The sequence below is a fragment of the Pteronotus mesoamericanus genome, unplaced genomic scaffold, assembly GCF_021234165.1.
Source record: "Pteronotus mesoamericanus isolate MK-2021 breed Mesoamerican mustached bat unplaced genomic scaffold, CSHL_Meso_final contig_657, whole genome shotgun sequence".
Taxonomy (NCBI): Eukaryota; Metazoa; Chordata; class Mammalia; order Chiroptera; family Mormoopidae; genus Pteronotus; species Pteronotus mesoamericanus.
In genome coordinates this window covers 20,562,542-20,578,528 of record NW_026555229.1, presented here as the reverse complement: position 1 = coordinate 20,578,528, position 15,987 = coordinate 20,562,542, and the positions used below count along the sequence as shown (strand labels likewise).

The 15,987-nt window shown below is 47.5% G+C and overlaps 1 protein-coding gene across 1 annotated transcript; it reads left to right on the top strand.

The window, feature by feature from the left end:
• Nucleotides 1-4,010: 4,010 nt before the first annotated feature.
• Nucleotides 4,011-15,506, top strand: CUZD1 (CUB and zona pellucida like domains 1). The gene is given in 11 exon segments (XM_054581779.1): nucleotides 4,011-4,092; nucleotides 6,034-6,177; nucleotides 7,872-7,879; nucleotides 8,276-8,430; nucleotides 8,432-8,456; nucleotides 9,835-10,034; nucleotides 10,384-10,601; nucleotides 11,328-11,500; nucleotides 12,588-12,976; nucleotides 13,744-14,012; nucleotides 15,334-15,506. Coding segments are annotated over 11 exon segments (1,836 nt in total).
• The last annotated feature ends 481 nt before the right edge of the window (nucleotides 15,507-15,987 follow it).

The following is a 15,987-nucleotide window of genomic DNA, read 5'->3' as shown; positions in this document are numbered from 1 at the left end:
AAAGTGAATGAGACCCCTCCCATGGGACACCTGGGGCCCTCTGCTTGAGCGGGGCCACCCTTGCTCTGGGGCCGCACTCCCGCGGAGGTCGGGGCAGCGGGCAGGTCTGAAAAGGCACAGGCAGGTGAGTATAGAATCTTGGCTTCTCCCCCTCCTGGCAGGGGGTGTGAGCTCACAGGGGAGAGCTCTCTGCAGACGGCTCTGCCTGCCAGCGCTCCCTGCTGTCCCCTGACCTCACAGAGCCCACCCTCAGCGGGCGATCTCCGCCCAGGGGCCAGCCCTCCCTGTGCCCCGCCAGGCACCGCAGAGGGGAGACCGCGGGGCAGGCCTCGGCACCGAGCCTCTGCCTCCGGGTCCCTCAGAGGACGGGCGGAGGCGGTCTCCCCTTGCCTGCGCTGGGGGCTCTCAGGGCGCTCCCTCGCTCATTGTCCGTGGCCTCGGGGACAGTGCAACGGGCCTGGGAGGCTGGAGGAAGCTGAGCTGTGTGAAGGTCCTGGGGGACACCGGAAAGGAGTGCAGGTCAGACACGTCATTAAATCCGGGGGAGAGGACCCTTCAAAATGGGAGAGATTCGTTGTCAGAAGAAGTGATGTTCCCATCCAGGGAAGGCAAGCCCGTTACCTGTGAGCTAGAAGGTGCTTCCAGAACCTGGGGAACAGCTGGCCGTGGCACCTTCCCCATCCTGCTCCGCACGGAGCGCACGGAGCGGGCCTGCGGTTATCCGCAGGGTGATGCACGCTTGCGCTCCACTCTCCCTTCTTTGCTGTAATCCGATTTTACATTTCTAGGAATCGGAGGGGAAGAAGAAATTAGATAGGAACTTGGGACAGGGGCAGAGAGCTCTCACCTCAGGCTGGTGCATGTTTGGTTGGCTCCAGCCCTAAACTTCCCAGACCCCCTTGACAATTGTAACAAATGGACTGAGAAGAAAAGTCTAATCCCATGTGTGTATCTGTGTTCTCTAAGAGCTTCAAAGTCACCTGTTTGTTTCACCTTAAAAAGTAATCCACTCGGGATCACCCCGGACAACATCACCGCAGGCACGTCCGTAACTGCTGGGTCCTATTCCAACCTCCAGTGCTGTGACGACTGTAACTTGTACGCGGACTTTGATTCCCTGCCGCCATGCTTCTGTGATGTAAACGAGGGTCTCTGACTTGGTGGGCACAAATATCTTCATGAGCAATACGTATTTCTTAGTAGACTATTTTTTTATTCAAGTTTTATCATGTTTAAATTATGTACTATATAACGTATTTATATAATTGTGAATAAATGCAGTATTGAAGATAGTCCTCTCTGCCTCTGGTAGTTTTATTGCTGTTAATTATAAATGTACTTAACTTTGTGTATTACCCACTTTGGGACTTGAAGCAACAAGCTTGTAGTATTAGTCTGCAATATAAGGAGAGTGAGAGTATAAAATAGAAACATCGAGCACATCTCCAGCCTCAAAAGGAAAATTATATCGATCTTAGAGCGTTTCCCGTTTCAGACCCAGCTGACCTTCCCGGGCTGGAGCAGCTGGTTCAAGACGCCCCTTCTGGGGCTTCATCCACTCTCTCTCAGCTACTCTGCGGCGCACAGGTGCGCTCCGTTGTCCCAAAGGGGAACTGCATGCACCTGCGGGAGAGAACAGCCAGCTGGGACCCCTCTGAGTTCAGGTTGCCTGACCTGTGTAGCAATGGGGCTGAGCTCTGTGATGTCAAAGGACGTTTTAGAAAACCTGAGGTTCCAGATCTTAAGAGTTCCTCCTCGTATTACTTTTTAACGTGGATTTTTGCTACCTCATCTGCCAGCACCTTTTACTGCTAATAGGAACCTTCGCTGGTTCCTAGCAAACTCTCAAAGCCCAGTGTCTCTTGAGCCCAGCAGTCAGCAATGGGCCCTCCCCGCCTTCCCCCCCGCCCCCCGACTTCTGCGCGGTGGCTCCCTCCTGCTTCTGCTCCTTCCACTGGGCCATCCGGAGCCCCTTCCTCCTCGCACACTCACCCTCTGTAACCGCAATAAGTGCATTTCCTCATGAACCAAATGTGAGCGTGTTTTACTGAATGTAAAGAATTAACTGGTAACAGGTGGTTGGTTACCTAGTAAAGGGGTGGAAAAAGAGCGGGAATAGATACAGGGAACCCCGGCTACCTCTAGGCTGGCGGGGAGTGAAGAAGGAGGGCACTACGCATTTGGAAGTGGCACGTCCTGGCTGAGACGCAGAGAGCTTGGCTGGCGAGGGACTATTCAGTATTTTTTTGTGGTGGAATTTGCCAGAAGGGGAGTGGGAGTGGAGATGCTTTCATAGAGCAGCCCCAGTAGAAGTTGTAAGAGACGAGTTCAGGAAGAAGAAATTAGATCTTCCCTGGAGCCTGCGTTGGGACCTTCCAGCTGGAAGTGACCAGTCTGAGAGTTCCTGGGGCACTTTCTCCTTGTGGAGTCTGCTGCTTCCGGCCTTGTTTCAGGTGTTATGTGAGCTTCAGTTTTCTCTCGTCACCAGCAGGATCCTGAGTGGAGCTACGTAGGTACTTTGGTCCACGTCCCAGGTCCTCAGGAACACAACTCAGTGACGCAGGTGTTGGCCTTGCCATTGCATCGCTGGGCGTGGGCCCAGACACCTGGTCCAGGAACCCAACCTGGGTCACATTCCCCTGGGACACAGTATAGGCCTGTGCCCTCTCCAGCCTCAATGTTCTAGAGCCCCCTGAGGGGCTCTGGGCATGAGGACAGTCAGTACATGGCACAAGGGTTGAGGACAACCAGGAAGGGTCCCAACCTAGAGGACCGAGTCTATGCTCACCTTTACGTTCACAGGTCTGCTGGGAAGATTCTTTAAAAATTGGCCATTTTCCTGCTCAAAACTTCTAATTGAATTTAGGATAAAATCCACACTTCTCATCTGATCTACACGTTCACCATTTGATCATGACCTGTCTCTCCTTTTCATCCTCATCTGCCACCTCCCTCCCCTTCACTCACACCCACCGCACTTTCCAGATTTCCCTTGGCTTGCAGATGTTCCCAGGCGGTGCCTGCCTCAGGACCTTTGCACTTGCCGTTCTTTTGCCTAAAATGCATCTCTCCAGCCCAGATCATGCATGTGTGTCTTCCTGTGTGTGCTCACATTTCATCTCAGGATGCTTTTCTTCCCACCCTAATATTGCATCTCCCCTCCCCTCCAAGCAGTCTCATTATATTTATATCACCTTTCACTATTTGTAATTTATTTTCATTTGTTGTCTGTCTCCCCTACTTAGAGAATAAGTTCCATGGGGTCAGGCACTGTGTTTCTCATGGAGTTAAAGAGTAGTTGAATGAAGGAGTGTCACAGGTGCTGGCCCTGCCTCTGCAGCACTGGCCTCACCTGGGACACCAGGACTCCTTTCTCTCATCTAACACACTGCCTGCAGGACTTGAATTCACCTGTTCCAGGCTCTCTAGGCACAACCAGCTAGAAATCCGTGGAAGCTGAAGCCGCACCTTTATTTCCCTTTCCTCCCCATCCTGTGCCACCTCCTTCTCTCCCTCAGTGTCAGCCACCTGGCAGGCTTCGGAGCGATCTAGCTGGACCTGGAGTTGGCCCCTGTGCCACCCACCTGCCAGCTTGATTCTTCAGACCCCCAAAGGCTTTCGTGTTCAGGGAAGAGCCGCGAAGCCTTAAGGTGCCACTGATGTCCCCCGCTTGGTGATCTGAACAAATCACAGGGCAAAGGCCCAAATCCAAATCAGTGCCAGGAGGGACTGCCCAGTGCCCACTGTGCCCCAGGTGCTGGAGTCCCCTGGCAAGGGATGTAGCTGGGCACTAGCCACTGGGCCCTGGGGAATCGTTTGGGAAGAGCAAACACTTAAGGGGTGCTGATACTAAACAGCACAGCTACTATGTTCTCACATAAATCTGTCCTGTGCACGGTCAAACTGATACATTTCCCCAAAGGTCACCAGGCAGCTTACGAAAGCAGGTCGGCCTGAGAGAGACATATAAAAGCTTGCTAGCCCCTTAGGCTGTCCCGCCCCTTCCAAAGATGGAGGCCACCAGGAGGCTCATCCCCTTGACCCTTTTCATTGTATTAAGTTTGGCAGAGTTTAATGTGAGCAAGTCTGAAGGTAAGGAAATTGGACTAGTTTTTTTAAATCAAATTAAAGGAGAAATCCTTTCAAGAAGCCTCTACCCCAAGTTTTTAAACATCTCATACCTGCTGATAGCCCTAAAGCAGAATATTTACAAATATGCTTTTGATGGGATTTAGAATGAGCACTAACTTTTTTTCAGGCCCATATGATGTCAAACACAAAAATGAAAGCACAAAAAAGTTTACCCGGTAATTTCACTACTAATAATTAATATTTAGGCAATATCATGTAAGTGCACAAATGTATGTGCTCTGTGCATTGCCATAATTATAAAAAACAATGTAAATTTCCAACATTTATTCTGTAAGGTATGGTGAATGCAACAAAGGAATAATCTTTGGCAACTTCTTAAAGGTAATACTGAGCTACAAGGAAGGTGCCCAGCATCTATTTAAGGAAAAGAAAACACCTACCTGAAATTTGTAAAATACGATGGTGCTTATCTATGAAAGATACACATTTGAATATCAAAAAATCAGCAAGTAGGAGAGAAAATGACGAAGTATATACAAGAAGTTTTTTATTTGTTTCTGAGTGAATGAGATTATACTCTTTAATTGTGTTTGCTTTTTCTTTACTAATAAACAATATTATACTATTAGGGAAAACTAAAAGCTATTCTAAGAATATCACTCATCTGTCATGGATAAAACTGAAAATAAAAACCTTTGTTTCTAACTGGAGTTTTTAACCATTAATCACGTTCCGTTATGAAGTATTCAATTTTTTTTGTTCACATTCAATTATAGATGTTGCTACTCCTCCCCTTCCTTCTCCTCCTCCTCTTTAATAACAACTTTATTGAGAAATAACTCATATACCATAAAATCCACTCTTCCAAAATATGCAATTTCATGATTTTTAGTATATGCATAGTCTTGTGCAACCATCGCCACTAATTCGAGAGCATTTATCACCCCAAAAAGAAACTCTTGTGCCCGTTAACAGTTACTCTCCTTTTCCACCAATGTCCTCAGCCCAAGGCAACCACTAATCTTTCTGTCTTTACAGATTTACCTGTTCTAGACATTTCATATAAATGGAATCATACAATACGTTTACAAGGTTTTTGCTGTGCCATATATCACCACTTCATTCCTTGCTCTCACCGGAAAATATTCCATTGTATGGATATGCCATATTTTATTTATTTATCTGCTGATGGATATTTGGGTTGTTTCCACTCATTGGTTATTTTGAGTAGCACTGCTACGAACCTTAATGCACAATCTTTTGCACGGAGATATGTTTCCATGTCCTTTGGGGATATGCCTAGAAGTGGCATTGCTGAGTTATGGCAATTCTATGTTTAATTGTTAAGGGATTTCCAGGCTGTTTCCCGGCAGCTGTGTCATTTTACGTGCCATGAGAAGTGTCAAAGGGTCCCAGTTTCTCCACATCCTTACCAACACTTGCTATTTTCTGTTTTGATTCCAGTTTTTGTTTCACATCGTAATCGGTGTGAAGTGGTACCTTGCTGTTGTTTCGATGTGCATTTTCCTGTTGACTAATGATACTGAGTATCTCTTCATGTGTTTGCTGGCCATTTATATCTTCTTTGGAGAAACTTCTGTTTTGGCCCTTTGTCTATTTTTAATTGGGCTGCCTTTTAATTACTGAGTTGTAAGAGGTCTTTATATATTCTAGATACAAAGCTTCTTTTTAAAATCATCTTCAGGCCCTAATATATTCTTTATTCTTTCATGCACTGTAGTTAGAGAAATCACAAATTCTTTCTACCTAAGGGCCCCAAGAACGGGAACTCAGCATAACTGCTGGGTTACTTTGGAGTGAGCTAAATTCCATTCACAAATGCCTGCACACCGGTGCGCATACCCCACGTGGCGGGTAGATTCCCAGGCCCCGGAAGAGGCAGACGCCGCCACACAATGCCACCTGCATGGTCCCCGCCAGGCAAACCCAGCTGCACGGCCAGCCTGGGAGATGCCAGCCAGTCTGAGAGCCACAAAGCCCTGGTCCTGCAGCTCAGTCCCAGTGAGAACTACCCCTGGATGCTAGAAAGGCCAGACAAGAAGAACATCCGAGTCATCTTTTCCTGCCGCCAGGAAGCAGGGGCTTCATTTTCTAAAGTGGGTGGTTGAACTCTGGCCACACTGGGGCACCTTTGCAGGAAAGAAGTCCAGGGCTCCTCGAGGTGGCAGTGGCTCTCACGGCAATGTTGATGACAATGGCCGACAGTCCCTGACGGAGGTCTGTGCCCCGGGATCTGGTCACAGGGCTTCTCTGAGATCAACGTTCTCTGAGTGCAAGGACTGCAGGCACAGACGGGGGGGGGGGGGGGGGGGGACTTGTCTCAGGCCACACCACAAGTCAGTGGAATGACCAGGGTTCGGGCCCAGCCGGTCTAGATCCAGATTCTCAGCCCGAAAGCACTAAGCTCGCGGTTCTGCATTTTGCTGTGCGTTAGAATCCACAGGGGAGCTCCCGCAAACTCAGATTCCCAGGCGGCACCCCACGCAATTAGCTCACAGTTCTGGGGGTGGGACCCAGGCATCGGTCTTCTCTATCTTGAATTTTAAACTTTTTATTTTGAAGTGAACGTATGCTCACAAGCGTTTGATGGCGCCCAGGTGACAGCAGTGTGCCGTCCCGCGGAGAGAGGGCGCTGCACTCCCAGGCTTGGCTCCCCGGGGGCTGCCCCAGGCGGTCCTCTCCGCGGCCCTCTGGGGCAGGTGCAGTCCAATTCCACTCAGGAGCAGTCTCCCAACTGTTCCCAAAGTCACATGGTAATGAAAGTGGGAGAGGACTCGAATCCTGACCCCCTGGCTCCAGAGCCAAGCACTTATTTTCTAAGACTCGTAACCAGACTTTCTCCTTGGCTGCCAGCCTGGGTCTTCCGTTAAAATCATTTTGAGCCCCAGTGCATGTAGGCTCCACTGAACAAGTATAGTAAGTTTTTACTGAACATCGTCAATAGCTTCCATGACTTGAAGCCAAGTGATGTATAATGAAGCCAATTTTACTGTGGCTAATTGACATAAACAAGAGTTACATTCCATCCGTGTTAAAATGTAGCCATGCCGACAGACACATTGTTCTAGGAGCTCACCCTATCCCAGTGGTTCTAAGACTGGAGAGTGTCAGGGTTTCATAAACCACCTCAGCGGGGGCTCAGATGGGGTGGGTGGGGCCTGAGTAACGAGTTCCCAGGTGATGCTGCTGCGGGCCAAGGTGCCCCGTCTGAAAGCCATGGTCCTATACCCCTGAAACAGGAATTGACTTGTGTGTGGCCCCCAAAGAAATGAAAGAGAAGGGGGTCTTTCAAATTTCCTGGGGTGGTAGTGCTGTTAAGAAACACATCCACTATTTTTGCTGTGTTAGAAGAGAGGAGAAAGCGAGAACAGAAGTGTGTACAGGGGGAAATGAACATTTTGCTTTTATGGGACAGCTTTGTGTGCCAGGCGTGTGCTAGGTGCTTCGGAATATGATAAGCCTCACCAATAGAATGAAGCTGGCTGAGATAATCCCACTTGATGGGTCAGAAAACTGAAATCAAGAAAGCTTAAATCACTCATCCAAAGTTACACGGCAGGTAACTAAGGGGGAAGAGGAATTCAGGTTGTCTACCCTTGTGGTTTTCCGTCACCTTGGAAATGTGTCCCCTGAGGGCATTTGGAGAGGCCCTGTCAGATTGGACAGAAAACAGTCCTCTTGGGCTGCCCTGTCCAATACAGGGCACGGGGCTGCCTGACCAAAGGGTGATGTGAGGCAAGGGAGGGGCAACTAGGAAGATGCTCAAGCTGCTTTACCTGGAGAGGTGGCCATTTCCCAAAATTTGCTCCACCTCAACAGCCTTGGATATCAGATGACAAAGGGGATTCAATTCCACATAAGAAGGTTCTACACCAAACAGCCCCATGGGCACGGGGAGCCGCAGGGATGGAAATCGGGAGAAGGGAAGGCGTCCTAGGTTCCACTTCCGCGATCTAACGCGCCCGCAGAGCCCTTCGGCCCCCTGAGCCACAGGCGGCCGGCGGGGTCTGCTGCTGAGGGAGGCTTGGCCCCGAGACAGTAAAGGAACACAGGAGGGCCGCCCGTGGTAAGCTGGGCCGCCCGTGGGAACCACTGACGCCCCCTTGCTGGTGAACGCCCTCCCGCTGGTGGCTCTTTAACCGCAGGTGCGTTCGGTTGGCAGGCTTGACCACAGCGGGGCTGTGAAAGTGAAAACGTTCACGTTTTTGATGGGAACTCCACCCAGGGGTCCCTGCTGGGGAGAGCCTGCAGCAAAAATGACTATGTTCCTGTGTTTGAATCAGCATCCAGCACGCTGACGTTTCAACGACTCACCGACTGCAAGAATCCCGAGAACCGTCTTCGCGAGTTCTCGTTTACACACCCGAGGCTCTCGGCTGCGAGCACAGGAGCTTACACTGCCCCGCCTGGGGCGCAGGAGCCCCGCGTCCACGGCTAGTCCCTCCCAGCCCGCTGTTGGGGAGAATCGCCTGGGAGGCTTGTGGAGTCAGGTTCCTCGCCCCGCCCCCACCGCGCAGAGATCCTGACACGTGGGTCCTGGAGTGGAGCCCAGGAACTTCCTCGCTGACCAGCTCTCCCGTGAGACGGACGGGTGGGGCTGGTCGGAGGGCTCCCCGTCGGGCTCTCCTGCCTTAGATGCTCAGGCAGAGTCTCCAAGTTGAGCCCGTTCATAACGACCCTGAGACCTCTTGCAGTGCCTGTTCGGGGAGCTCTTCTCCTCCCTCTGGTCTGATCCTTTAGATCTCGGTTAGGGCTTTAGATCCCCGAGTTTAACAAGTCTCCGGGTGATTCTTGCTAAAGAAGATCAGCCGAGGCTCGTGCGGAGAATCCCTGACCTCCCCTCTGAACCTGAGGCTACTCGGAAGTGCGAGGCTCCCGGCCGCGCGGCTTTGCATCCCCGGCAGCGTGGCGCCGCGGCAGGGCGCCCAGCAGCTGGGAGACGGTCCGCGGGCCGAGCTCCGCCCTGGTCTCCTTTCCGACGCCCCGAGCTGAACGGCTCACTCTCCTGTTAAACCGCTGGTGCTCGGCGCTAACGAACCCCTGGGGAGGAGCAGTCACAGTTCCCCAAGCCGCACCCCGCAGCCTTTTCATGCCTGACCTCCAGCCCCTGCCTGGCATGCATCCTGTGCTTTAGCCAACCTAAACCATTTACACCCCCCTAGAAAGGGCCCTCGGTGTTGCATCTTGGTGTTTCCCCTGCCCGGCTGCTTGCTTACCTTCTGGGGAAGGGAGGAACCACGGTGGCTTCTCGAGGCTGCTTCTGAGCTGAGCTGGAGCAGTGGGAGAGGAGGATCAGGAGAGGGGCAACCGGAGGGGGAGCGCCCTGTCTGCTGGGACCAACAGCCTGAGGGGACGTGGGGAGAAAGGACAGGCTGGACCAGCAGGTCACACAGTGGCGGCCGAGGAGACTGGAAAGCTAGGCTGGGGCTAAGTGTGGAAGAGCCTTCAGCGGTGGTCCTCAGAGCGTGACTTTACTTTCTGTGGCTCCATCCAGGGAGTGGAGGGTCTCCGCAGCTGGGACAGGTCTCCTAGAGGGACTTAAATAGTATTCGTTGGGCAGCAGCATGGCATGCGCCGTCTGCCCCACCCCCATGGGCAGACCCTCTGGTGACAGAGAAGGGCGAGCATCTCAATATGCCACCAGCTCCCCAGGGGGAGCTGCAATGAAACTCCAGGGAGACATATTAAGCTCTTACTAATGCACGACACAGAAAGTAAAAGAAGACTCGATTTTGATTTACACCCCTGGTCACCCTTGCATCCCTTGCAGCTATTCCAGACTGTGGTGGGTACCTGGACACCCTCGAAGGCTCCTTTACCAGCCCCAACTACCCAGAGCCATACCCTAAGATGGCCTACTGGGTGTGGCACATACAAGTGGAGGAAGGTTACAAGATAAAATTAAACTTCAAAGAGATTTTGTAAGTACTGTGGTCCATTGCCGCTGCTGGAGCAAATGCAGTGGGGCCACCTGGCTAGGGGATGGGGGGCCTGGGGAAGAGAAATTATCACATGCACCCCCCACAGATGGGCGCTTTTCAAAGAATGGGATGTATAAAGAAATACTATTGCATTAAACGAAGTCGACTATTGTTCGGAAGATTCTGAGGTCACGTCAGGGACTGGCGAAGCCCCAGGTTTGTCATCATAAACCCGAGATAGCATTGCAAGAAAAAATCCTTCATCGCTTAAGACTGGGATGGTTGGGATTATGGAACATAGAGTTGAATTGGTTGGCAAGCATTTTCACCAGCAACCCTGCTTCTCTAGCCTGGAAGTGGACGAACAATGCAGATTTGACTCTGTCGCTGTCTATGATGGAGCCTCCACCACCTGCGGCCTGATTGGACAAGTGTGTGGCCATGTGGTGCCCACTTTCGAGTCCTCATCCAACTCATTGACCGTCGTGCTATCTACAGATTATGCCAACTCCTACCGGGGCTTCTCTGCCTCCTACTCTTCAATTTATGCAGAAAACGTCAACACGAGTAAGCCACATTCCTTAGCTAGTTTGAGCTCTCTTGAAGATTGTGTACACAGAAACTGCTCCTTCATTCTTATCCTACAAAGAGCTATCCCTGTTGGCAAGCCTGAGATGTGTTCCCAAGGATATGGCAGGGCCATATACACTTTGGAACATATTCATGGTGTGAAGCTTGAGAATCAGTTCTGTACATTGCTTAGTACAAGAGGAAAGCAATGATTGTATTAACCTGAAAAAGATTTTTGCAGAAAATGTGGCCTGGTTTCCTGAATGCCTTCTGCAAAGCACAGTTAGAAATATTAGATTTAGGGATTCCAGCTGCAACTAAGGCCATGGTGAACATTGAAACACAGAGCAATTGCTCCATTATCTCAGGCTTCTGATTACAGTTTGGGGCAAAACAGGTTTTGAGTTTTTATATATCCTCCTGCGCACACAGCATTTTATATATATTTATTTTATTTATTTTCTTAGAAAGAGGGGAAGGGAGGAAGAAAGAGAGGGAGAGAAACATCAATGTGTGGTTGCCTCTTGTGTGTCCCCACCTGGGGACCTGGCCCGCAACCCAGGCCTGTGCCCTGACTGGGAATCGAACTGGCAGCCCTTTGGTTCTCAGGCCGGTGCTCAATCCACTGAGCTGCCCCAGCCAGGGCCACACACAGCTTTTTGAGATCCAGAGTTCCTAGTTGACGTGAACATGGTCATCTCCCCTCCCCTTTTTTTTGGACAGCTGCTTTAACTTGCACCTCTGACAAGATGAGAGTTATCATAAGTAAATCCTACCTGGAATCATTCAAATACAATGAGAATAACTTACAGCTAAATGACCCAACTTGCAGGCCCAAAGTATCAAATGTGGTGGAATTTTCTTTTCCTCTTGATGGATGCGGTACAGTCAAAAAGGTAAAGGGAAATATTTTTTAAGTATTATTTTTATTTTATTGTATTTCTTTTTTTTTTTTTTTAAAGTGAAACATTGGTAGCTGGGTTGTGTCAAATGCCAAAGGTGGGTTTGGTGATGTGGACAGCGTAATGCTTGCTGGCTGCCTCAGCGAACAACTTCCAAATCTTAGTGGTTTGGCGCATGGTAAGCATGTGTGGACACAGAAGTGCACACACGAATTTATACCCAAATGCCAAATTACTGCCTTCATTGTCCAGGTAACTAAATGGTGCTTCTCTTTCCCAAAAGGTAGAGAACTCTGAAAACTCACTGGAGAGAGTTTGAATAGCTATCCACTGCAGGGCTAGCAGCTTACTAGTAATGCTTGCCTAGAAAAGGTTTACATCTCTCATTTAGCAAAAGTCTAGCTGTATTCTTATGACCTTCCTCTTTCCCTTGTAAAGACAAAAGGTAGAAAGCTGATCCTCATTTTAAGGATGTTTGTGAGTTGTTCTACATATTCTAGAACTTCGAGATCTCTAACGTTTTCAGCCTTTTACGATACATACCCTAAACTTTTCACTTAAGTCATTAAGCAACAGGAATTGATAAGGATGGAAGTAAATCATCATCATTATTATTATTTTTGTCCAAAATGAACACCTGAGCTATGACAGCATGAGTCGCTAGGGAAGGAAGCCTGGACAGAACCCAAGCCTGGCCCTCGGTCTGCGGTCACCTGGGAGACTACGCCACTAGCCACAGTGATGTGGTGCCACTTATGGAAGGCAATATGCTCTTGGGTCCAAAGTCCTCACAGGCCTGGAAATCTACGTTCAAAATGGTTTTTAATGTAGCTGATAAAGAAGTCTGTCCAATTCTTCAAGCCTTTCTAATCCACACTGTGTCTCTCATGGCACACTTTTTCTTCTCACCCAGAATGTCTCTTAAATAAAACCCATTTAAGTTTCACAGTATTTTGACACAAGAGCCGTTATCTTGTGATTTAAGAAAATTCTGTCCCTACTTGCAAGTGTCATTCACATCTACGCTCTAAAATATCACCGGACTTAAAACATGACATCTGAATCCCGTTTGGTTCTGCAGGTAGAAGATCATTCAATTACTTACACCAATACAATCACCCTCACTCCATCCCCACCGTCGGAAGTGATCCCCCGTCAGAGACACATGCAGATTGTCGCCAAGCGTGAGATGCAGCACACCTCTGTCGCGGAGGTGATGTACGTAACAGAAGACGACGTAATACAAAATCAGAACGTGCTGGGCAAATACAACACCAGAATGGCTTTTTTTGAATCCAATTCATTTGAAAAGCCGATATTGGAGTTACCATATTATGTGGATTTGAATAAAAATCTTTTCGTTCAAGTCAGTCTACACACCTCAGACCCAAAGTTGGTATTTCTTGACACCTGTAGGGCTTCGCCCACGCCTGACTTCGCATCCACAACCTATGACCTAATCAAGAGCGGGTATGTACTCAAATATGACATTCTTTCCTGAGGATTACTTTAATGAAGAAATACTGTGTGTGTGTCTGTATATATAATTCATATAAGTTTTTCTGGTACTACTACCATGGAATTTAATGAAGTCAATCATTCTATAAAAAAGTTATTATGTACTAGTTACAATTGATTTAGGTTGAAACATTTCTACAGCCATAGACCATATCCACTAGAATTTTAAGTATATTTACAAAATACTTGCTGATAGATGCAAACTTATTTTTTGTCAAGGCGGCTTTATTTATATTTTTGCTTTTTTCTTTTAACCTTTCAGTTATTTTGAACGAAAACCCAGATCATCATTTCATGTGTTCCAGGTTTAGAACATAAATATAATGTATTCAGTAAAGTTTATGTGGCATTTAAAAAAAAAAGTTTGATGGGAAAGTTTTGTTTTTTTTCCAAAAAAAGCTGATGGACTTTAACTACATTAACCATACTGCACATTCACAGCAAGTAGGTAAAGTAAGGGGTTTGAGTTCTAGTAAATCAGAATTGATTTTTTAATTACTTCACACGGACTGGGAATTTTAATAGCTGGAGGGAACGTCATCTTACCCAGAATTCAGGTCCATAGTCTGAGTCACTGTACTGAGTTCAACCCACTGCCTTTCTAGAAAGATTTCCAGATCCACAGATTAGACAGTTCAAAGAAAAATCTGTATCATTTTTCAGTTTGGAAAGACTGAATCTCTGTAAACTTTCTAAATGTGTCATAAACTCTGTTCCAGATGTAAGCAAGATGAAACTTGTGAGATATAGCCTTTATCTGTGCACTATGGAAGATTCCAATTTAATGCGTTTAAATTCCTGAGAAGACTGGGCTCCATGTATCTACAGTGCAAGGTGTTCATATGTGACAGCGGTGACCACCAGTCTCGCTGCAACCAAGGCTGTGTCTCCAGAAGGAAGCGAGACGTTTCTACATACAAATGGAAGGCAGATGCCGTCATAGGACCCATTCGTCTGAAAAGGGATCCAAGTGCAGGTGGAAATTCCAGTAAGAAACAGCTATTTCATGACCTAAGAACATTCCGTGGCTCATAAATTGCGGCTCGAATGTAGTCCTTTTTAAACACGTGCAGTTTAGAGATTTAGGGTAGTTTCGGCAAAGCCCTAAATAAGTTATGAGTTTAAACACACAAGGTTAATATTTATTTCCTGTAGTGGTAACATGTACACTGTGCAGCAGGGGTGTCCAACCTGCGGCACCTCTTCTGCCAGATGGACACCCTGGTAGAGTTTAAGCATGTTATACACTGATACTTTAGCATTCTTCATATTGCTTTTGAGTACAAATGTAATGTCCTCGCTTCTGACCACCACTCTTCCTGAGCTTCCTGATTCCTAACTGTAAATACTATTGGCAGATAAACAAATGCAAAGCAAAATATTTTCACACATAACTGAGTATAATAAGATGACCAGCATCCCACACTATCGCCCATTTGAAAAAAAGCTACTTTTATAAAAAAAACAGAGAAAGTAGTTATGTTTTCAAGACGGCCCTGCTTCTTTCTAAAGGACTGAAGCCTGAGCTCCAGCAGGTCATGTTGGGAAAGAGGCATCAGCAAATCCTCAAGGATAAGCCACACTTAAGTGGTCTAGCATAGGCCACAATTATATAAAACGTGCTAAATGTATGTTATGTGAAGATGATCTTGGCATAAGAGAATCTGATGATCTCTTATTATTATTTGAATGGATTATGAAAGAGCCTGATTCTGTTTTGCAAAAATATTTCTATGACAAAAACTAAAGAATGTAACTGAGCAAATTATATTCAGTAATTTTATAAACATATTCACTAAAAAGACAATGCATCTATAATTATTAGTTTGAGATTTGCTGTGAAGAGCTGGGAATAAAAGTTATTCTAGAAATATCATATACATTAGAAAAGTATCCTTTTTCTATTTCAAGAGAAAAAACTAACTTTTCTCCAGCAATCAACTGTATTTTGACAACTATGGGAAATAGTGACCACTAGTAACCAAATCTGCATTTCTGTTTAACCATTTTGCTTGAATTTCTCAACTTTTCACCTTATGTCAGGGAACCAAACTGAGTTAACCATTTAAACAAATAAATGTAAGGACATCTTATCTTTGAAATTAAATATAAACATAGCTAATTCAAATATTTGATAATAGTTTATATATGTTGTGTTGATAAAATTTCCTATATGTTGTGTTAATATATATTATACATTCATTGATGCGTTAAGATTCATAGGCTACGCAGAGATAGAAATTTATGAAAATTTTGTAAAGCATAGTAACACTTTTTCTTAAATGGTTTTATCTTGTTTCCAGTTGCAGGATTCCAGAATCAAATGCACGGAGGAGACACTCGGAGCCAACCTTTCAGCCGTCTACGCCTGTCTTCGTCCGCGGTCCTTTCCCTGAATGTTGTGGTCGTGGCCTTGGCCATCGGGAGGCACTTTGTGAATCAGAGAACAGGCTTCGAATACCAGGAGCTGCAGGGCTATTGATGAAAGGGTTCGGCCGTAGGCGAGACGTGTTTCTCCCAAATGCAGAAGGAAAGGCTCCGTGAGGGCTGCATGCGCCCTGAGTAAATAGAGGGGCCTCGTCGCAGTGGCAGACAGGCCCTCCTCCCTGTCCTGGTGCTCAGGTGTGTTTCCTTGCAGGGTGACCAGAGTGAACGCCCATGGCCTGCTGGCTCTCACATTAAAAACGAACTATTTAACAAGTTTTAAAAATGTTTTCTGTTTATGAAAAAGGATGTTAACTATACCTTAGTTAACAGGCTTCTCTTGGGGCTTTCTGTCTGAACCCACGGACTGGTGTTTTTGGGGGGCAGGCGTCTCCCTGTCAAGTGCATTTTGATTCCTGGGGCGCAGGCTGCTGGGCCATGGCCGTGGCTTTCAAACTTCAGCGTCCCTGGGACTCACCTGCGGTGCTTTCGGAACGGGCGGCTCCCTGGCTCCCGTCCCATGAACAACACCCGGAGAA